Genomic DNA, 22,398 nt, shown 5'->3' on the forward strand with positions numbered 1-22,398 from the left:
CTGCCTGTGTAGCTGGAGAGACTGCTGCCATTCTCTAAAGGCTCTCACAGTATGGACAAAGATAGCCATTGTGAGATTATGTACTTGAGCGTTTGTGTAAAAGTTGCAGCACTACACATGGCCTACTCTCTGTAGTCTCCATCATCCTCTGTGTCCCCCCCCCCCCCCCCCCCTCTTCTCTTTCTTGCTTTCTTCATGTGTCTCCACCTTATCTCTGGTTTTGTTTGTCTGCTCTCTCTTCCAATGCCCTGCTGTTTTTATCTCTTGTATTTTGTACAGTGTCCTTGGGTGTCTTGAAAGGCGCCTCCAAATAAAACGTATTATTATTATTATTATTATTACCACTACACATACTTTTTCTGGTGATGTCAGTCCTAATACTCTGAGTACAAATACATGGAGTTTTATGTAATAACATTCACAAATACTATTTTTCCAGGACAACCCCAAGTAGCAGTGCTTTAATTATATCATGCAGCTGATGCTACATACTGATCAGAGCATTCATGAATTATGTTATTTTCATTAGTACAAACTATTTCCTGAATGTGTGCAAATGATCTGCATGAGACTACAGAGATGCATACAAGAAATGAATCGTCTTCACTAACTATAAAGCTACAGCAGAACATTTTCTTCACAGAAAGATTATTTTAATTACAGTTCTGGTCATAGTATCTAACAAAAAGATAAAAGGTAGTATGACAGCTATAATAAGTGACATGCTCCCAGCAGAAATCATCACAAAGAAGACAAATCCATCAGCCAGCACTAGACATAAACTATCACTGCTTTTCAGATGATTATCAGACTAAACCAATACAGCACAGATACTGTACTGACTCAGGATTCATAGCAGCATCACTAGAAGGGATTGTTCCTACAAATCCTCAAATAATAGAACGAATCAACTGAAAATTCAGAATTGAAACAATGCGTTATCAATCATTTCTGACAAAATAAAATAGATGAGGCTGGAGCTTGTTATGGAAAAAGGTCTGTGCTCACAATTGAGAGAGAGAAAGTGAAAGAATTGTTGCATTGTCTTCAAACATATGACCATGAATTACAGTGCAGGACTGGGCTGCTGCTTGCAATCTGATTAAAACAAGATTACAATTGCAGTTGCAAAAGTGGCTGACCACAGCCCAAACTGCCACAGTATTATAAAGTTTTAATGATGAAATGTTTACAACAATCGTGTGCCTTCAACACACATGCACCCACGCAGTCAGCCACTTTGTGATACCACCTGCCACTCCACATACACATCATGAAGACAGAAAAAGACAGCAGCTCTACTCCAGCTATTTCAGAATCCCTCGTAAGCAAACCAATAATAGGAACTACCAGATTAGTTATTATTATTACAATACAATGGAAATAATGTAGCCTGGCTATTTAGGTGACATGCTATTAATCAATTTGCAAGGGAAGTTGCACCTGTCTCTGCAACATTTCAAAAGACAGGCGAGATCAGAAACACATTGGCACTTTGCTGCAGACTACAAATCCGGATTTATCCTCTGGTGCCTTTCCCACAGTTTTCCTAAAGACGGACTAAATATATCACGTTAGACACCACACATAATCAATATGACGCCTTTGAGATGTGGATCCAACGTCTGCCTGCCCTCACATTACTGCGTGACTGGCAACCGAACTAGAAAATACCGGTCGGCTCGGGAATCAAACCGTGGTTAAAGCGGATAATCTCCAGGCACTGCATCAAAGGAACACACACAGCATCCATGTTTGTTAGCCTAGCCTGCACTATGCCTGGTTTTAATAAACCAGCTAGCATTTAGCTCGCTAACTAATCCAAGGACAGCAAAACTGACTAACGTTAGCCCACCGGCTAACTATGTTAATGTCTTACCTTGTTTCAGTATTGCTTCCGTTTATTTTTAATTGAGACGTCACTCGATTTTTTTTGTTTTTATAATACTCGCATCCCAGTTCTGCTTTGCTTTCCGCCGCTAAACCATTCAAACAGTCGGGGAGTAACGCCACCGAGCTAACGGCTACTGTCAATCCCAATCCTGGCGGAGTGGAGCAGTAGCGCGGAAACCCTCCCACTCACTCACCCGCCCTCTTCTCCGAAGCTCGTGCGCGGTGACAGCAGGCGCGCTTACGTCATAACAGGAAGTCAACGTCGTTACTAGCAAGCGACAAAGAAGAAAGAGTAGTTGATAAACTCTGCTACAGTACAACTTCAGGTATTTTAACTCAATTGATTTGCAAACTTCAGCTTCACTTAAAGTTGCTCATATACAAAGTTAGCCTTTAATTCTAAAGTTTGAATTACTTTTGCTAGCTAGATAAATTGTAAGACTTAGCTTTGGCCTCTTTCGCTCGTCGGTTTACCCAAGTCACGGGCTAACGTTAGCATTGACAACCAGGATGACACAGCTAGTACTCCACATAGCTAACGATAGATAGCTAACCGCTACTTTTGTTAGCTTCGCTTTGAAAAGTATTTTTGACACAATCAAACCGCTCCAAACATTTGGATCAGACATCAACAATATTGTTACGGTCAGATATCACGTTTAAAGTATAATACTTAACGAAAAAGCTGTAAGAATTAACAATATACACAGTCGATAGTCGACAGTCGATAACGTTAACCTACAGTCAGTGGTGGCAAACGTAACGTTAGCGATACCATAGACGTTGTATACAATAACAAATAAAAGTCCTGCATTCACATTTTACTGAAGTAAAAGTTCTTAACTATTGGTACTCTAATAAACTTACAGTACCAAAAGTAAAACTACTCATGCAGAATGGCCCTTTTCAGACATAAGTAAAAGTATAAATTAACAGAATATGGAAATACTCAGGTAAAGTACAAGTACATCAAAATTGTACCTAAGTACAGCACTTGAGTAAATGTACTTAGTTACTTTCCACCACTGCCTATACAGTACAGTAGCTAATATTCTTCTTGAGTTCATGTCACATTTTTATTAAGATTTAAGTTTCCCTGCTTTTCACATCCCACAGCACTTAATATTCAAACTTATGTCTCCTGTTTGTAGTGTTGTTACTTGTATCACTAATAATCATTTGTCTTTTCCTCCAGTATTCAGGTTTGTCTACAAAGAGATCTAAAGATGTCGTCAGGTGCTCTCTTTCCAAGCTTGGTGAGCGGCTCGAGGGGAAGCTCCAGCAAGTACCTGGTGGAGTTTCGAGCTGGGAAAATGACCTTGAAGGGTAACGTGGTGACACCGGACAAACGCAAGGGCTCGGTGTACATCCAGCAGTCTGACGACTCCCTGATTCACTTCTGCTGGAAGGACAGGACGTCTGCGAATGTTGATGATGTGAGTAACTTCAAACTAATAACTTCTGTTACTTTGATGAAACATCGTCTACGTCGTCTTCGACACAGGTTGGCATACTTGAGTCAGCTTCTATGATTTTGAAACTATTATTCAGATTCTAGTGGAAACATTATAACAAATTATGATTTTCAATCTGAAAATCAGGCCTTTGTTCTTGTAAACAAATGTAATGTTATGTAAAGTAACGTTTGTGGGGTTTAAAGAGCTGACCGGCTGCAATGTCTCTTACTTTACTACTACTTTAAGTACTAGTACTTTAAGTCAGGGCTATTCAACTTCATTAGCAAGTGGGCCAAATAGGAAAATCACTGGGGGTTTGTGGGCCACACAATACTTTGTCAATGAATCACTACAAATAACTCTTACTTACAGTAGTGTTAATAGTTACTAATGCATAAAATGAACTAGTCACGTGCATCCCCTTTTTTCACTTTAATTGTATCACCTTAATTCATTACAGAAAGCAACCAGTCCATTCAGAACAGTAGGAAAGCTGTGGCTACAAGGCTTCACACAAAAGTGCAAAATGTTGCATCTTTAAAACCAAGTACACATGAGATGTTTTCCAACAGGTCCATGTCCACTAATGTAGAACAAAAGATGAATATAATAAAACAGTATTCACCACATTACCAGTAAGTAGCCCTGTTTATAATATCCTCAACACTTCCAAGCATACATAAGGTGCTTTGAAAACAAGTCCATATCCATAAAATGAAATACTAAATGCAAATAGAACGTAGTGAAACAGTAGCATCAGACTCACAATAACATGCATATCTTACACATGTTTACAATTTAACAGTAAGTAGGCTTGTTTGAATCATAAAGCAGATGTGTCTTTGCATTACACTAAGAATGCATCACATTAAGTCAGGTGATGCACTCCTATAGAACTACAAACATATCAGACTTCTGTCATGTTTGAGTCAGTGAGAGAAATTACACTTTAGGGGGTTTTTATATTCAGAACTCAGTTTTCACATTGAACAGATTCTCTTTTATTAAATGATATGCATCTTGTTTATGTGCACGTTTCCGTGTTTACTGCGTTACTTTGCGCGTTCACATTCTGTCCTCTGCTTCGCGGGGCTAGTCAGTCAGACACAGCGGAGGAGAGGAGAGGGACTAACACAAAGCAGGGCTGCTATCGTGGCTCTCTTGTTCCGCGCAAAAGCGACCAAAAACCACTTGACTCTGTTAAATGATGCTAACGGTCCCTGTACTTTCCTTCTCCGTTCCTCTGAGCCCACGGGACATCTGGCAGAAAACGAGCCGTGACTTGACTTGTAGTGTCGCTTCACGTTGTATCCTTTCATCACGGAAATACATTTGTTGCACGATGAACACACCAGAGTTTTACTTGTTGCGGCTGGCAAAGTTAATAAATACGTGTACGTCCATTCGCTCTGGAAGTGACGATTTTCAGAATCAACTTTAGGTTTCTTTGGCTTGGAGAGAGACATCTTGAAGCGTGTTGTTAGCGTGCCGAGCTAAAGTAAGGGAGTGACTCTCTCTGTGACCCGCCAACCCAGCGTGCAGCGTGAGCTTGACTGAGCCGACGGCACGTGCGGACAGAGTGCGTTTTTCCCCGTTTGCCATTTTGCCTTCTATTCATTCTGTATTTTCCATACAAGCGATGCTGTCACAACGAATCCTAATTTAGCTGGGCTTCCACAGAGCAAGCAAGGTGACCATGTCTTTATTTCAGAGCTGCAGTGATATGGTGCTGTCTTGGTTTTTCCTTTCGGTAATTGTTTGATGATGATTTGTTGTGGCAGAGAGCAACCTCAGTGATTTTCCCCCCGCTCTCGTTTGAATGTTTGATGCTGTGCCTTTCCTATTCCAGGACCTGATCATCTTCCCTGATGACTGTGAATTCAAGAAGGTGAGCCAGTGCACCACCGGACGTGTGTTTGTGCTGAAGTTCAAGGCCGGATCCAAGAGGCTGTTCTTCTGGATGCAGGTGAGAGAAAGAGGCTCCTCATTGTCTTTGTGAAGGGCGCAGAAATGAAGAGACTTTGTGAGAGCATGACGTCCGTGTCCATTTGTGTGCAGGCAGATGGATGTTCAATAGAGGGAAACTTGAGTGGAAAAATGAAGTGGGAGTCAATAAGAGTGATGAGCAGAGATTACACTCACGATGACAGAGTGTGCATGGCTGTGTATTTGTCAGGCAGCCACGCATTTTGCATTTACCCTCACCAGTAGTAATGTGTTTATCTGCCTCAGTCGGGAAGGTCGTATCATCCTGTGGATTCATTTTTATAAATATATTTTTCTGTTACAATTTTCTTCTGACTTACCAAACCAGCCACAACAGTTGATTCACATTTTTCTATTAGTTTTCAGCAATGTGTTGTTGTAGAACTAGGTCGTCTAAGAAACAAAAGCACAATTTGTTCACATTTTCTTTTATTTGACAGCTAACCTGTTAATCTGCCTGACAAATTCAGCTCTGATTTCAAGTCATTCTTTCTTTCCTCGTGTCCATCAGGAGCCGAAGACCGACAAGGATGACGAGTACTGTCGTAAGGTGAACGAATACCTGAACAACCCTCCCATTCCCGGAGCGGCAGGAAGCGGGGGAGGCAGCGGCCACGAACTCTCTGCACTCGGAGGAGAGGGAGGCCTGCAGAACCTGCTGGGAAATATGAGCCACAACCAGCTGATGCAGCTGATCGGACCAACAGGACTGGGAGGACTGGGTGAGCAGCACTGGCTCTTTCTTTGACCCATAAACCTGCTGAGAGCGGAAGTCTTCTTCTTCTGATGCTGTCAGAGCCAAAGTCAGGGGCATCTAGGAGCGCAAATAATCTGCGTTAATATCTTTAACGCGTTATTTCTTCTGTGATTAATTAATCGAAATGAAGGCGTTAATTCGACAGCCCTAATAATTATTAGTGTCATACATTATATTTCTCATCCAAAATATCCTGAAGACATTGAACAATATGTCACAATGCTTTAAAACTAGTTGTCGTGTTGATTTTATTCCTTGTACTCCGTTAGTAACATCGTTTCAATCCTCATGAAATGAAGCTCACAGTTGCTGTGTTTGTTTTTGAATAAGAATCCGACATCAATTTGGACCCTTTTTGATTTGTTTGTGTTTGTCTAAGGAGGTCTGGGAGCACTAGCAGGACCAGGACTTGCCAACTTGCTGGGCAGTGGAGGTCCAGCCACCAGCAGCTCCTCATCCAGGTAAAACTGAACACAGATGTAGACCATGGTATATTTAGAAATATGAAAAATGACTTCTGAATGTATGATACCACCTCTTGCCCCCCCACCTTCCGCCTCAGCTCTCGTAGCCAGTCAGCAGCCGCCACTCCTTCCTCAGGCGGAGCCCCCAGACTGAGCACCTCTCAGGCCCCCACCACCCCTGTGACTCCTGCTGCCTCAGCTGTCTCCCCTACTACTGTTGCTCCCTCCACACCAGGTACAGCACTGACTAAATGTGGCAGTTATCTGCTGCTTAAGAATCACATTTTGAATGAGCAGAAAACCAAGAGTTGGGGTTGAACGATGTATAAAATGAAAAAACCAGCAACAATAACTTCCTACTAATAACATCAGAAAAGTGCTTCAAGCACATATCTGGAAAGTTCAGAGATCTAGAACCACTCAGAGCGGCCGCACAAAGATGTCTGCAAAGCTCTTGACTCCTTGTCTCACTTGCAGCCTCAGCTCAAGACCCCACTGGCCCCCGCCTCTGTTGGAAGCCCTTCCTCCCACCAGCCCATCCAGCTCAGTGACCTTCAGAGCATCCTCGCCACCATGAACGTCCCAGCGGCGTCGGCTGCTCAGGGAGCAGCAGGTGAGTGGCAGATAATTAAATGTGGGATAGTCTTAGTAAGGTTCTGATTTAGGAAACAAACACCAGCATCAGCTAAATGAAGAAGATGGAGTCAAAGCCAAGAGGAGAGAATAGGATATAACTAACTCCTCTCCTGTTTTGCAGTGGACCTAGCGAGCGTTTGCACCCCGGAGATGATGGCTCCCATCCTGACCAACGCTGAGGTCCAGCAGAGGCTCCTGCCCTTCCTCCCCAGCGGAGAAAGTTTACCGCAGAGCGCTGACGAGATCAAGAACACGATCAACTCCCCTCAGTTTCAACAGGTAACAGAATAACTCCCTGTAGCTCGAAATAAACACTTAAATTCGAGACGCTCACGTGGAGAAACAGATTTATGGATAAGTTATCTTCTTATTGTCAGACAGATGTTTTATTTTTATTATAATACTAAAATAAGAACTTGTGCCGTCACCTGATGAGCTACAGGTGTGATCACACGCTCATTAGCTGTGGGTAGAGCACGAGGAGATTTATTTGACAAAGGGTAGCACAGTTCATTTAGGCTCAACATATATTTAATTGCTGCAGCTTGAGGTCTCACTGTTGAATCTGCCCCCTCCCTCCTTTAGTCCATGAGTATGTTCAGCAGTGCCTTGGCCTCCGGGCAGCTCGGCCCTCTCATGAGTCAGTTTGGTCTGCCGGCAGACGCTGTTGACGCCGCCAACAAAGGAGGTGAGACGAACGCGATATAACACAGACTCGGGGAAATGTGAACGTATTCTTTTGATGTTAATTTGTCACATTTTTTATTTCGTCTCCTCGTCAGATGTGGAGGCGTTTGCCAAAGCCATGCAGGGCAGTAAAGGAGAAGAGAAGAAAGAGGACGACGAGGACATGAGTCTGGATTAGAGCTCACTGCCGAGACTTCACCCACCTTTAATGTTGTCTTACACTCTTCTGTTCCGAAGCTGTCAACACAAGTTAGGCCAGTTTTTACTGTGACCATCATGTGAACAGTTTGAGCCTCATCAGCTGCTCTGTTTGACTCTTCTTGTGATTCACTCTTAATAAAACATCTTATTGGCAAACTAAAGCAACTTACCTCAAGACTTTCCTTTTTGTGAACGAGAAAAAGCACTGAAGACAGTTTGTATGAAAAGAAACTTTATTAAAAATACATTTACAACACGGGGGCAGGAGTGAGGGGGAGGGACAGCTTATTCATTCTGTGACTTTAATTATTTCTTTAAAAGGGGTTATATTACTTACAAGATTCACACTCATGTTTGGTACACGTTTACATTTATGACGGAATAGAGCTGGGAAACGCTGCCTGCAACCTGGACACGAGCCGACACATGGGAGGTTATGCTACGTTCTCACGTCGTATGGGAAGTGATCACATGTTCATGACTCGAGGACGACACTCCTCACAAGTTGGATGTTAACATCATGCACAAGTTGGAAGCTGGTAATTACAACATGACATGAACGCAGCATGAGCACCAAGGTTGATGTAAGTCTGTAGGATATATTTTTATATTCACTGTTTGAAATCATATAGCAACATATGCAATAAGTATGTACTGCATACTGCCTACTAGGGATGTACCTGAATTTGAATACATTATTCAGGAGGTAAAAAAGACTGACATGTCAGTGATTTATATAATTGTGGATGGCCACAAGATTAAAAACGCACATTCTGTTTGCAACATACAGGCATGCAAATTGGCCAGTATTATTTTAATGCAAATTAAAATGGTTAAATGTTTGACAGCACATTATATATCCACGCTTTTCCTCATAACTGTAGCTTTACGTCAACTTAACAACTTGTTCCAAAGACGAAACTTAAAGAGGACTTTCTGCTTTTTAAACCTCAAACCTTAATATAGAGGAGAAAAGAACATTAAGGCCACACGAGCAACATGATACACCTACATTGGAACAGCCAATGATGCCGTGTTTCACTCTTTGTTAGATGTTAAATGTATCTTCGTCACTGAGACTTCATTAACTCTGAGGTTCCCAAAGGTTCAGTCCTCGTCCCAGTTACAGGTAACATTGCCCATCTGCGCTGCCTGAGGACGTCGCTCATACATCAGTGTTCACAGTGTACCGACTCAGTAGGTATTCTTAACATTCTCTGCTAGAGATGCACGAGCTGTACACATTTACTTAAATGGAATATAATGCAGATTCAGCAATTCTTTTCTGGATGATTGATATCATGTATTTTTCACAATTTGTTTGTGAAAGAAAACGCCAGCTGTGTTGCCTTTATTTACAATATACTTCACACTTTAGAAGAGATTTCTGGTGTATCAGTGCATCTCTGTGCAGACACTTGTTATAGCACCCTGTAGCACAAAAACAAACCAGTAATATTGCAACGACAAACTGCAAAATATAAAATATACATTTTTCTGAAAATAGAAAATAAATATTAATATATATATTTTAAATTAGCTACAGTAACATGACACCCACCACCAGTAATTTGTAGTTGGGGAATGTGAGGATAAGACTGCGTGTGTGTGTGTGTGTGTGTGTGTGTTGGGTTTACATGTGTGGGCAGCCCTGCATGCCCACAGCTCCGAACACGGCGAGCGGTTTGGACAACATGGCAGGTCTGTGGTTGATCGTCGCCTGGCGGATGCAGCCGTGGAAGGCTGGCAGGCCGGCGGGTAGACCAGGAACTGTGACGCCCTCTGGTGGACGGAGAGAGAACAACATGTTAAACAGAACACCAAAACCGTAATTGCGAACGAGTCGTATCGCAAGAATAAAGTTATCATGCATCCCGAAAAAAACCAATATAATATGTGTGTTTGATCCACCCAGGAGTAAAACAGGAGAAAGAGGTGTGTGTGTGTGTGTGTGTGTGTGTGTGTGTGTGTGTGTGTGTGTGTGTGTGTGTGTGTGTGTGTGTGTGTGTGTGAACGTGTGCGCACTCACCGGGGACCCCTCCCAGGTACACGGTCTCTTTGTCCCCAGCAGAGCGGCTCTGTTTGGGGCCGACGCTGTGCTCGCTGGCTGCATCAACATGGAGCTGCAGGACGTTGTTCTTCTTCACCACTGGAGACGCACAGACAACACAACGTCATCAGTCTCAGCGTTACAACAGTTTCTTCTACGGAAACTATGATATGTTCGTCAGGAAGCGTTTTATCCACGACGAAGACGAGACGACACCTTAAACACTTTGACGACAGTGACATGTAATATTGTTGACGAGAACATTTGACTAAAACTGGAACAGTGACGCGTTTCTTTGACAAGATAAGACTAGTCAACTAAAACAGGATGACTAAATATAATAAAAACTAACAAGGACATATGAATAAATAAACACTAAACAGTGACAAACACTTTGTTGACTCACCTTTGATTGTGTGCCAGCGTCCGTTACATAAAGGCTCCTCAGGAGTAAAGGACGTAGAGAATTCTCCTTTGCCGCTGTTTAATGAAACAGTCACCTACACACACACACACACACACACACACATCATTTTGATTTTGTTTTAATAGGTTCAATATCTTTATTTTTCTTGTATGTCTTTTACATTTCAAACACAATGTCCCTAAGTTGTTGTTAAACTCCCTCTCTGCTCAGTCTCACCTCTCCCTGGCTGAGGATCAAACTCAGGTGTTTGTCAGGTGATGTCCCAGCATGCATCAGCAGCCCAGAGTCCAAGACGGGCCGAACCTCCAACATGATTTCCAGATCCCGAGCCAGAACTAAGGACTCATCTGCAGGGAGAGAAAGCCTTCAGCCTGGAGTCGCATCATGAGATGAACTCTCGTGTTCAGCTGACATTTTGAAAGAAATCTGAAGAAAATGTGGCTGAAAAGTGAGTTTTTCTTGTCATGCTTTATTTAGTCTTTGGGCACATGGGACAACTGTTTATATATATTTAAGACGAACAAACAGTAGTCCCATGTGCCCAAAGACTAAATATAGTTCTATCTCAGAAACTACAAGGAGCACAACCAAGTCTCTGCTATAAATCATCTCTTTTTGAGATGAGTGTTTTCTTTATGAATGACCCCTGAGGGAAACATAATCTCAAACGTTTGTCTTGTGTTGAAAGTGTGATTTAAACATGTCAAAGTTGTCTGTACCAGATATTAAGACTTTACACCAAACAAAACCTTTGTCCTCATATTAAATATAGCCTTTGAGCACACATGGGTCAAACAAAACCACAGAAGAAGAGTGATAACTACCTATTGCGATGTGTCCTCCCTGGCCAGAGAAATACGCTCCGGGCTGGAGGGGGTTCTGGAAGCAGGGCACCGTCCCCTGGCTGTGAGCGGGGTTTCCTGCAGGGGCTTCGTTCAGCGTCAGCTCCCTGACACAACCGACGAAACCACCGGAGCCCGGAGCCTGAAGTTCACCAGAGAACAACACAGACAGAGCTTCATTACAACACATGAAGAAGAACAGAACAGACGTGTGTTGAAGGTGTGTTGTTTTGTGTTGGAGTCACATCCAGCCTGATAACTGACTTGTGTGTAGTCTGGATGTTTTACCGTCATTGAGGGCGGGACTCCTCCGACGTATAAAGGCCCGGTGACATGAGTCCTGTCTCCTCCGGGGATCCTCTTAGACTGAGCGCTGATGCCGTCCACGATCAGACTGATCTTCTCTCCTTCGCGCTTTATAAACACCTGAGGAGACGTAAAGAAAGCAGGTTAGATATTTAGGTGACTCAGACACGGGGACGCTCGCTCTGATGACAGAGTTATTCCAGGATGAATTGGAATCTGAAATACAAATGATGACATAATGTCACATAGATTCACACAAATTCACTTCCTGGGTATCCCAGTCAGGTGACCCTGGCGTGCGACCTCACCGTGTGCCACTGGTTGTCGTTGTACTTCTTGCGGCTGCGCAGGCTGACCTTCCTCTTTCCTCCGTCCAATAAAAGCAGCAGGTGGCCGTCTGACACGCTGAGTGACATCACTGCTGCGCCGCGCTGCCCGCCAGTCGCGTACAACACCAAACCATCCGAGGAGTTAATCCTCAGCGCCAGGGAGATGTGAGGGCTGCGTCCAAAGTCATTTTAAAGCCTGATCAATTTACTTTTTTGGCCACAACAAGCTGAAAAACACACTTTCACAAACACCTCTGTATTTAGTTGATGATTCAAGTCACATGCTCGCTCCTTTTAGCTCTGCTTTGGGCTCCACCACATCCGGAGATAGCTAGTAGCTAACTTTGTCTTTGGTTTGGCAGCGTACACAGGGTTCAGAGCGCCACAAACCCTGCAGAGCTAAGTGTTTGTGATGATTCTCTTTATGTTTGACCCGCTTCACATTAGACCTTCAGTAACGATTCAGATGTGAATATGTGAACTATCAAACAGATGGGTGCTGAGATATTTCAGTCCCGTCCTAAAGAAGACAAAATGCTCGACTAACAGATTTAAACTCACATTGAGCTGCGAGAGCTGGGCAGGGAGTCGTATCTCTGGTAGCTGTGTGTGGAGCCGCTGAAGTGCGTCGCTCCGACCTCCTGGTCCGACAGCGCCGCCTGACAGGACTCCCTGGTGTTACGGCTGCGAGACCCCGAAGGCTTCTTGTGCTTTCCCTGAGAGAGAGAGTGAGAGAGGGAGTGAGCGTGAGAGAGAGTGAGTGAGAGAGAGAGGGAGTGAGCGTGAGAGAGAGAGAAATAGTGAGTGAGAGAGAGTATGAGTAAGTAAGAGAGAGAGAAAGAGAGAGTGAGAGAGAGTATGAGTAAGTAAGAGAGAGAGAAAGAGAGAGTATGAGAGAGAGTGAGAGAAAGAAAGAGTGAGAGAGAGTATGAGTAAGTAAGGGAGAGAGAAAGAGTGAGTGAGTGAGAGAGAGTATGAGGTAGTGAGAGAGAGAGAAAGAGTGAGAGAGTATGAGTGAGTGAGAGAGGGAGTGAGTGTGAGAGAGAAATAGTGAGTGAGAGAAAGAAAGAGTGAGAGTATGAGTAAGTAAGAGAGAGAGAAAGAGTGAGAGAGTGAGAGTATGAGTGAGAGAGAAAGAGTGAGTGACAGAGTTAGAAAGAGAGGGAGAGTATGAGTGAGTGAGTGCGAGAGAGAGTATGTGAGGGAGTGAGGGTGAGAGAGAAAGAGAGTGAGAAAGAGTGAGACAGAGCGAGAGTGAGAGTACAGAAAGAAAAGCAGAATTTGCTCTGTGTGTGTGTGTGTGTGTGTGTGTGTGTGTGTGTGTGTGTGTGTGTGTGTGTGTGTGTGTACCTTGGGTTTACTGCTGTGCTTGGGCTGTGCAGCGACGATCTGCTGAGGTTTTTTGGCAGCGGGACAGTCCAGAGGAACGTTGACGTTTTCTTTGGTTTTCAGCAGGTTCAACACCGTCTGTAAACCTGTTTCCCTGAAGAAGAGACACACACACATGTTAAACATATCCTCAAAAGCAGAATATAATAAATCAATACATGAACTCGCTCTGTATTTCAACTCCTTCAGTCAAGATGTGTCTCCTTCTTAGACCATCTGACAGAATCACCAGGAAAGAAAATGCAAATGTCTTGATTATTTGATCTTATACTTGTTAAAATAAGGACATTATACATCTATAAACTATAAGTGAGAGGATAAGATAAATGTTTAGGTTTAGTCTGCTGCTCCTCCTGCCCTCTCCTCTCACCTCCTGATGAACACATTGCTGATGCATCCAGTGAGATTGCTGAGGCTTTGGTTGGGCAATCCTCCCAGGAAGGTGCTTCCCTCTGCGGTCGTCGCACTCCTCCTGCCGTCCAGCCGGATGCTCTCCTTCGCTTTCTCGATCGCATCGTCCATGTACAGACGCATCCTGGAGGAGAGCAGTCAGACAGTCGGCACAGCTTCTTACCGAGAAGGTTTGTATCGAAGCTTGATGGCATGATGGAGAGCTTTAAGTCATCCTACCCGTTGTCGTTGTTGTAGAGCGCGATGTAGTGGGTGTTGCCGTCGTTGTACGTCTTCTGCGTCTTAATCTCACTGTTTCCAGCTCTCACCACGACGTGGCCCTCGTGCAGAAACACGTGACACACTCCTTCCTGCACGATAAGATGAGACAAACCTTTATTAATCCCCGTGCAGCAACAGCAAAGAGAGTGAAACACAGATAGGATCAAGTAAAACACTGAGATATATATATATATACATGTAAAAAGATGACAACATTGATTACAATTGAGCAGTTTAGTCTAAATAAAGAAGATGGAGACGGAATGGGAGGCTCGTGGACCTTATCATGGTGGTAGAACATGAGTCCCTCCTTCTGCTCCGTCCTGAAGCTGAAGCTGGCGTAGAAGTTGTTCCTGAGGCTGGGAACGTTGGTCAGAGCCAAGTCCAGGTAGCTCTGACCGGAGAAATGAGCCTCACGAGCCACCTGTATGAACACACACACACACACACACGCAGCAGGTCAACACATGCTGTAGCATGTAGCATATGTGTGTGTGTGTGTGCTTACATTTAGTTTAGTTTCTACATACAAGCACAAAGGCAGAATTAAAAATGGAAAACTCTCCACATTTGGAGAGATATTCTTTTTTTTTAATGTGGTAAAACTTTGATTTGTATTTTTACTTTATTGGGAAATGTAGCTGTTTTAAAACACTGTTAAAATAAAAGAGGAAGTGCTTAAAATAGTTTTGCTATATTGTATTTAATCGTGTAAAATGTGTCTGATTTGAAAACCTTTCAGCTAAACTGCAACTGTTTGGTTTGGAATTAATTGTTTGTATAATTATTTAAAGACCAAAAATAAATGTAGCTTTCAATAAATGAGAACGTATCCAAACGAGCAGGTTGAGGTTTTGGACGCCTGCACATCTAAATGTATAATTTAGTGCCATAGAAAGAACATTTTCCAGCATTTACATGGCGAACCTTCTTACCAGCAGGTCACTGTCGCAGCCGAAACTGACTCCGGAGCTCTTCATCCTCTTCAGGTCGACGTGAGAGCCTCCGTGAGCCTTCACGTTCCTGAAGCAGCCCTTCAGAGAGCCCTGCTGAGGGAACAGAGGCTTCAACCTGAAGACACACGGAGACGCAATGAAACAGAACGTAAAGCTGCATTTCTCCTCAACGAGCTGAAACACTCACAGCAGAGATGTATTATCAATTCATATCATTGTAACAGCAAACAGTTTCCTAATTCCACGTAAAGCAGGAAACATTATAATTCATATCAGAATCAGAATTCTGCTTCACATACAAGGAATTTGCTATGTTGTATAATGGTGCACACATGAACACAGTAATATAAATATTACTGTAAAATATGAGAATATTAAATATATTCAAATATTATAATGTTAAATATGAGAATATTAAATATTTAAAATGTTATAATGTCAAATATGAGAATATTAAATATATAAAAATATTATAATGTCAAATATGAGAATATTAAATATATAAAAATATCATAATGTTAAATATGAGAATATTAAATATATACAAATATTATAATGTCAAATATGAGAATATTAAATATATAAAAATATAATAATGTCAAATATGAGAATATTAAATATATAAAAATATCATAATGTTAAATATGAGAATATTAAATATATAAAAATATCATAATGTTAAATATGAGAATATTAAATATATAAAAATATCATAATGTCAAATATGAGAATATTAAATATATAAAAATATCATAATGTCAAATATGAGAATATTACATATATAAAAATATAATAATGTCAAAATATGAGAATATTAAATATATAAAAATATTATTACAAATATTGTAAAAACTTTTATAAAAAAACAAAAGTGAACAAGAAACATTGCAATAAATGGAAATACAATAAGAATATGACAAATTGCTGTGACAAAATATGTTCAGTATATCTGAATTAAAGTTTGATGAACAACATCAATCAATTTCATTTCTATAGCTCACAAAAACAAGTCACACATTTTCCTCAGGGGGCTTTATTTCATATAAATTAAATAAAAATCAACTGATTTGTTAATTAGGAATAAACACAAGTACAAGTACAGCTGAGGCTGATGGGTGTATTATCAGTTCTGCAGGCATTTGGTTATAAATTGAAATAAATTAAAACCTCATGATGGCACCAGAGAACTTAAACGATCACCAAGTTATTACAATATTTGCACCAAATTGAACGGCAATCGATCCAATGACGTGTGTGTACTCACTTCAAAGGCATCTTGTCCTCGGGGACTCCTCCCAGGTAGTATTTGCCGCTGAATGGGGGGATGCTCTCTAGGAACGTGTGGGTGTAGAGGCTGATGCGGTTGTTCCTCACCACAGCACGGTTTGGAGTTGAACGCAGGATGATGATCTCCAGCTATACAGTTAAAGACAACACGCCACACGTGGACACAAAGCACAAAACTTGACTAGTCAGCGTTAAGGATCACCAAGAATTGAACCATTTTGGATAAGAAATGGTTCTTCTTTCATTATTTTTCAACCATTTTCTCTATTCCCTTAACTGGGATATGATGCACATGGGGAAGACAAAGACGGACGGGCTGAGAGAAATGGAAGACTTACAGCTTTGGAGTCGGCGTCGCTGATCTGCAGGAAATCAGATGAAGGCTCTTTAGGCTCGAGCTTCCACCAGAATACCAGTGAAGTCATAGAAAACCTTCAGTCTGCCCTTTAGCACCGCCAGACACAGGAACTGATTCTGATGGAGGAGAGAGAGACATGGAGAAGACACTGAGAAACATCTAGCTGCATCGTTTGCATATAAAGTTAGAACAGGATGTTGGGAATGTTGTAATGCATCAATGATCCACTTGTATATTACAATGAATGAATGAGAGAGTGAAGTCTTTACCTCATTCTGCAGCAGGAGCAGTATGCCGTTGTGTGAGAGCAGCTTCACTTCCTGTTCGAAGCGCTGCATGCGAGCCGATTCATCAGTAAAGGTGATCTCAGCGTAGCCGGTACCGTCAAAGTACGCCGCGTCATTCACCCAGGCCTGAGTCAGCACCGGCTTCAGCCTGTTTTAATCCATCATGAATCACACAGAAGAAGAGAAATGGAAAACAAGAGAGTGAGTAAAAGTCAGAATGAATAGATTAAATGAAGAGTCGACACTGTGCGCACTGACCTGCCACACGGCTTCTCTTCGGTGGTGTTGAGATGGAAGATGTTCTCAAAGTTATACAGACTGAGCACTTCCTCGTTGAGCGTATCGAGCTCTATACAACCTTTAAAGTTCGGCAGAGCGAGCGGGGAGGGTGGCTAAAAAAACAGAATAAAGACAAAGAATTTAGGAGCTGGACACTTTCTTTCAACACGGTACTAAACCTTCTCGGAGCTCGGTATGTAAGTGTCTTTTGTTTTTGTGTGTTTTTTAAAAGATAGAGATTTTGCTGATTATACTTGAGTTTGTTATGTTCTTTGAATTGTCTTTTTATATCTGTCCTCAATTATTTTCTTTTATCTAACATTACTTAAATTGTTTTTATCTGTTTTATCATAAAATCTAATTATTTTTTTAATTCAACAATTTTAATTTGCTGCCTTGTGTGAATCAATAAATGTTATTATTATTATTATTATTATTATTATTATTATTATTATTATTATTATTATTATTATTCAGTATAACTGCTGGTTGCAGCCCTAGTGTTTTTTAATTATTAATATGACTACATGAGAAAATATCCAAATTTTTCAGTGCAAACATGGACAATGTCAGAAATGAGTAAACGTGGACGCTCTCAAAGGCCTCAACTACGATGCAATGGAGGCGACTTTTATACACTTCAATGAGGGGTTACCTCCATAACTGAACCACACCCCACAACAGAAGCACACAGCCCTCCATGTACTTACTTTGAAAGTACTCGGGTATCCTCCCACATAGAAGACAGTGTCGTCGGTCAGGAGGTTGAGCAGGCCCTGATCTCCTCCAGCCTCCACGTGGGCTTTGGTGACTCTCTGGTCTCCCTCAGTGGCTTCTGAAGACATGGACATTTGACCGTACTGGAGGATCCTGCACCCAGCCAGACAGAAACATAGATATACATACAGAATAAGGACAAGATACATGGGACACAAACATGAACACACAAGGGTTTGATGGCTGATAGCTGATATATAAAGATATAAGAGGGCAATTTGTCACATTTATTTGAATGTTTCAATGATTATACTCTTTCAAGTTGGAAGAAAAGTGTCATATTTTACAGTGTGTGTGTATCTTACCGCTCCAGCACTATGCTGTTGAAGTTTCCATTAGCTTTGACATTTTCAGCCATCAGCACCTCAGCAGTTTCTCCTCCAATGTTGAAGTACCAGCGCAGTCTCTTCCCCACTAACGCCATGCCCAGGAACTCTTTACTGGACTACAAATACCAGAAAGATAGCAATGAACTACAAGAACCCATACTGTCTTCCCTCTTAAACACAAAAGAAAGAAAGTGGTGATGCTTACATCCTTGTTGCCGAGGTAGAAGACAAACTGTTTGTTGCTGTCGTCCTGGCCGCCGGTTTCTTGTCGCCTCGGGCAGAGTGATGAAGAACTTCAGGGAGGTGTAGGCCGCCAGGTCGGCCAGGTTACGTGGAGTACGGACCTGAACACCGGACGCCCCGTTAAACTTCACTGGCACGCCCACCTGGACGAGAAGAGGCAACAAAAACATTACAGGCCGCCGGAAGAAAAAGGTTTTCAATTCCAACTTTAGCCAAGACATATTTCAACAACAAGGCAACTCAAAGTGCTTCACAAAGTAGTGCAGAAGACACGCATCATAACATGGTATTTAAATACAATTAAAAACATTAAATATGACAGGTATAAAACACAAGAATAAAAGTTAGTGTTGTGTAAGTTCTGAATAGTTATTTGGTTAAATTAAAGGCAGGTTTCTTTCCCGTGTGTGTATGTGTGCGTGTGTGTGTGTGTGTACCTTGCTGGCAGCGTTGCGCGCCTGCTGTATGAGCTGCCGGATGCGGCTGATGTTCTCAGAGATGTTTGGCATCTGTGCGGAGTGATTCTGAAGTTTATCCAACTTCTTCATGAGCAGAGGAATCGTCTCACCCAGCACATTCACTAAAGAGAGAGAGAGACAGAGAGTTACATTAAGAGAGAGAGAGAGAGAGAGAGTACTTATTAAAGAGAGAGAGAGAGAGAGAGAGAGAGAGAGAGAGAGAGAGAGGAGAGAGAGATTGAGAGAGAGTACATTAAGAGAAGAGAGAGAGAGAGAGAGAGAGTTACATTAAGAGAGAGAGAGATAGAGAATGAGAGAGTTACATTAAGAGAGAGAGATAGAGAGAGAGTTACATTAAGAGAGAGAGAGATAGAGAGAGAGATAGAGAGAGAGAGATAGCATTGATAGAAGTTACAACAAGAGAGAGAGAGAGAGAGAGAGAGAGAGTTACATTAAGATAGAGCTAGATAGAGTTTACTTAAGATGAGCGATAGAGAGAGAGGTTCATTAATAGCGCGCGAGCTCGAATTGAGAGAGATTTTCCCTAGATCTGATAAGAGAGAGCGCGCGTTTCTATCTAATATATATATCCTCTCTATTTTACATTTAATATCTTATCTATATCTATATTTATCTATATTTACCCCTTAATCTCTATATCTCTCTCTCTATTTCCCATTCCGATATACTATAGCTATTTCACCTTACTCTCTCTCTCTTTACTTACTCTATATCTTTCTTCTCTATATCCTATATCGTTTCCCTGCGCGACGCGCGCGCGGCGTTCCCCCTTCCGCGCCGCGCGATTCCCCCCTTCCGGCGCGCGCGCGCTCGCTCGCGCGTTCCCCTTCCCCGCCGCGCGCGCGTTCCTTCCGGCCGCGCGCCTCGCGTTTCCCTTCCCCGCGTTCGCGTTTCCCCGTTCCCGCCGCGTCGCTCGCGCGCGCCGCGCGTTCCCCCCAACCTATCCTCGCCCTGCCCTCCGCCTGCGCGTTCCCTTTCCTCTCTCTCTCTTTTCCCTTCCGCTCTCTCGCTCTCTCTCGCTCTCTCTCTCTCTCTTCCCCTCTTTTCCCCGCGCGCGCCCCGGCGCGCGAGAGTGCCGCTTTCCACCATTGAGAGAGAGAGAGAGAGAGCGTGACAGAGTTACATAAGAGAGAGAGAGTTACATTAAGAGACTTACCGTCCGTTTTAATCTAATAATATAATAACTTAACTGTTTGTTAATGTTTGTTTTGTTAGATTGATTTAATCTTACTGAATATTTGATATCTGGCAATAGTTACACGCTTTTCATCGGGGCAGCGACTAATAACTAACAAAGAAGATTTTATAGGATGTTTCTCTGCTGATACATTCACACACGTCCACGAGCTCCTACCGGTCTTGTTGGCCTCCATCAGGGCGTTGTTGATGTCATCGTTGGTGGCGTTGGCGTCCCCGTACGTCTGCTGCCATTGGTCCAGCTGGTCTTTAATGGGGCGCAGGGCATCGGCGATTTGTGTGGCCGTGGTGTTCGCCAGATTTGCCGCTCGCTTCGCCTCGTCGATCTCCTGACTCGCATCTGTTCATCACAGAGAAGGATGTATGAACTAAACAACAACAGGTATCGATGAGATGAATCAATGTAAGATTTCTTAGCTTGGATGATTTAGAATCACTGCTTCCACATGTTTAAAGCATAATTAAATGATCTTTTATGAATATTTAACCCATTTTTAACCCATTAGGAGTTTTTCTAGCTCTAGTCATTTTTACCTTGTAAATAAAAAGAAAGCAAAACTGAAAATATCGATCTTTTGTCCAGATTTCATAGATTATTACAATGCATACGCTGGTGTATGTACTGCACGTATCAATGCAGTCCCTAGCGAGTGATCTTCACCCCCAGATTATACTCTCACTTCCTTTATTTGGGTGGGCTCCATTATACTTATGTGAAGAAGCTTTAAACAAAAGCTTCAATGTAATGTCATTTACGTGTGTTGAATGTGCGTACTTGTAGTGAAGTTGAGGTTGTTCTGAACCATCTGCAGGTCCTTCATCACATCAACCTGTTTGGTTTTGGCGTCTTCCAGTCGCCTCTGAGCGTCTTCCAGCTGCGGCTTCAGGTCTGTGCAGCAGAAAACAAAGAAAACACACTTTAACTACTAAAACATCCAAAGCAAAGTCTACAAGACTCGTCTTTCACATGTTTCATGACTTAAAATCAATGACTGTAATGAATATGTCGATGTGAAGTGTACCGTTGTGGAGTTCATCTTTTAGCCTTTTGACTTCTTCCTTCAGATCCAAACTGTGGTTCTTCAGAGAATCAGCGATCTGACCGAGATCCTTGTCCTTTATGTTCTGAACAGACACACCGACATTAAAAGTTAGACAAACAAATCATCGACTTCCCAAACACAGGTGAGCTCATATGTGTGTGTGTGTGTGTGTGTCCTGTACCTCCATAGTGTCGTTAGTAGCCTTGTCGGCCATCTTGGCAGCCTCCTCTGCATCCTTGATGCTGTTGACGATCTTGTTGTAGGCTTGTGTTACATCCACAAATCCACCCTTCTTGGTTTCTGCAACCAAACTGCAGACAAACATACAGTATATCTCAAAAGTGAGTACACCCTTTAGATTTTTGCAAATATTCTGTTATATCCTTTCAGGGGATAACATTATCCTACTGAAACTTTGATATAACTTAAAGTAGTCAGTGTGCTGCTTGAATAACAGTATAGATTTATTGTCCTTTGAAAATTACTCAGTACACAGCTGTTAATGTCTAAACAGCTGGCAACAAAAGTGAGTACACCCCATAGTGAACATGTCCTAATTGTGCCCAATGATGTTGTTTTCCCGCCCTGGTGTCATGTGACTCGTTAGTGTTACAAGGATTCAGGTGTAAATGATAAGCAGGGCTGTTAAATTTGGTGTTTTGGGCACAATTCTCTCTGAATGCTGGACAACATGGCACCTCATGGCAAGGAACTCTCTGAGCGGCTGAAAAAAAGGATTATTGCGCTTCACAAAGATGGCCTTGGCTATAAGAAGATTGCCAACACCATGAAAATGAGTTGCAGCACAGTGGCTAAGATCATACAGCGGTTTTCCAGGACAGGTTCCACTCGGAACAGGCCTCGCCAGGGTCGACCAAAGAAGTTGAGTCCACGTGCTCAGCGTCATATCCAGAGGTTGGTTTCCAAAAATAGACGTGCGAGTGCTTCCAGCATTGCTGCAGAGGTTGCAGAAGTGGGATGTCAGCCTGTCAGTGCCCAGACCATACGCTGCACACTGCATCAAATCGGTTTGTATGGCCGTCGCCCCAGACAGAATCCCCTTCTGG

General features: G+C 42.5%; 3 protein-coding genes across 4 annotated transcripts; 1 reads left to right on the forward strand and 2 right to left on the reverse strand.

The window, feature by feature from the left end:
• Positions 1-1,885: 1,885 nt before the first annotated feature.
• Positions 1,886-8,250, forward strand: adrm1 (ADRM1 26S proteasome ubiquitin receptor). Of its 2 annotated transcripts, XM_029426160.1 has the most exons (10): positions 1,886-2,219; positions 3,089-3,329; positions 5,200-5,316; positions 5,848-6,058; positions 6,476-6,554; positions 6,656-6,773; positions 7,035-7,170; positions 7,315-7,472; positions 7,779-7,881; positions 7,976-8,250. In XM_029426160.1, the coding sequence occupies exons 2-10, from the start codon at positions 3,120-3,122 to the stop codon at positions 8,056-8,058; spliced, it is 1,215 nt and encodes a 404-aa protein (XP_029282020.1). In that variant the 5' UTR covers positions 1,886-2,219; positions 3,089-3,119; the 3' UTR covers positions 8,059-8,250. The 2 variants fall into 2 exon arrangements, with proteins under 2 accessions (XP_029282020.1, XP_029282019.1); XM_029426159.1 differs by lacking the exon at positions 1,886-2,219 and having other exon boundaries at positions 6,473-6,554; positions 6,656-6,797; positions 7,041-7,170.
• A 46-nt stretch (positions 8,251-8,296) lies between these two features.
• LOC115004513 (laminin subunit alpha-5-like) lies at positions 8,297-17,105 on the reverse strand. Its single transcript, XM_029426157.1, has 16 exons — positions 16,967-17,105; positions 16,678-16,813; positions 16,317-16,468; positions 15,032-15,167; positions 14,377-14,520; positions 14,055-14,185; positions 13,795-13,959; positions 13,386-13,518; positions 12,597-12,751; positions 12,015-12,207; positions 11,689-11,826; positions 11,383-11,542; positions 10,775-10,905; positions 10,538-10,631; positions 10,111-10,230; positions 8,297-9,863 (listed from the first exon to the last, which is right to left on the reverse strand). The coding sequence occupies exons 2-16, from the start codon at positions 16,762-16,764 to the stop codon at positions 9,715-9,717; spliced, it is 2,088 nt and encodes a 695-aa protein (XP_029282017.1). The 5' UTR covers positions 16,765-16,813; positions 16,967-17,105; the 3' UTR covers positions 8,297-9,714.
• Positions 17,106-18,357: 1,252 nt separating this feature from the next.
• LOC115004517 (laminin subunit alpha-3-like) lies at positions 18,358-21,656 on the reverse strand. The gene is made up of 7 exons (XM_029426162.1): positions 21,513-21,656; positions 21,311-21,413; positions 21,064-21,177; positions 20,446-20,628; positions 19,050-19,192; positions 18,575-18,755; positions 18,358-18,485 (listed from the first exon to the last, which is right to left on the reverse strand). Exons 1-7 carry the CDS (start codon positions 21,654-21,656, stop codon positions 18,478-18,480), a joined length of 876 nt encoding a protein of 291 aa, XP_029282022.1. The 3' UTR covers positions 18,358-18,477.
• Positions 21,657-22,398: the final 742 nt, after the last annotated feature.

Source organism: Cottoperca gobio, unplaced genomic scaffold (genome assembly GCF_900634415.1).
Source record: "Cottoperca gobio unplaced genomic scaffold, fCotGob3.1 fCotGob3_124arrow_ctg1, whole genome shotgun sequence".
Lineage (NCBI taxonomy): Eukaryota > Metazoa > Chordata > Actinopteri > Perciformes > Bovichtidae > Cottoperca > Cottoperca gobio.

What these genes read in the sequence shown, in the direction of transcription:
- adrm1 (XM_029426159.1), top strand. Translation starts at nt 3,120, where the DNA reads ATGTCGTCAGGTGCTCTCTTTCCAAGCTTGGTGAGCGGCTCGAGGGGA. An exon ending in ACCAGCAGCTCCTCATCCAG is followed by an intron (nt 6,555 to 6,655) that starts GTAAAACTGAAC and finishes CTTCCGCCTCAG; the next exon opens with CTCTCGTAGCCAGTCAGCAG. An exon ending in TGACGCCGCCAACAAAGGAG is followed by an intron (nt 7,882 to 7,975) that starts GTGAGACGAACG and finishes TCTCCTCGTCAG; the next exon opens with ATGTGGAGGCGTTTGCCAAA.
- LOC115004513 (XM_029426157.1), bottom strand. Translation starts at nt 16,764, where the DNA reads ATGACTTCACTGGTATTCTGGTGGAAGCTCGAGCCTAAAGAGCCTTCA. An exon ending in AGCACAGCAGTAAACCCAAG is followed by an intron (nt 12,752 to 13,385) that starts GTACACACACAC and finishes TCTCTCTCTCAG; the next exon opens with GGAAAGCACAAGAAGCCTTC. An exon ending in GTACCTGGGAGGGGTCCCCG is followed by an intron (nt 9,864 to 10,110) that starts GTGAGTGCGCAC and finishes TCCGTCCACCAG; the next exon opens with AGGGCGTCACAGTTCCTGGT.
- LOC115004517 (XM_029426162.1), bottom strand. Translation starts at nt 21,656, where the DNA reads ATGTTTGTCTGCAGTTTGGTTGCAGAAACCAAGAAGGGTGGATTTGTG. An exon ending in CTACTAACGACACTATGGAG is followed by an intron (nt 21,414 to 21,512) that starts GTACAGGACACA and finishes GTGTCTGTTCAG; the next exon opens with AACATAAAGGACAAGGATCT. An exon ending in AAAAGATGAACTCCACAACG is followed by an intron (nt 21,178 to 21,310) that starts GTACACTTCACA and finishes TCTGCTGCACAG; the next exon opens with ACCTGAAGCCGCAGCTGGAA.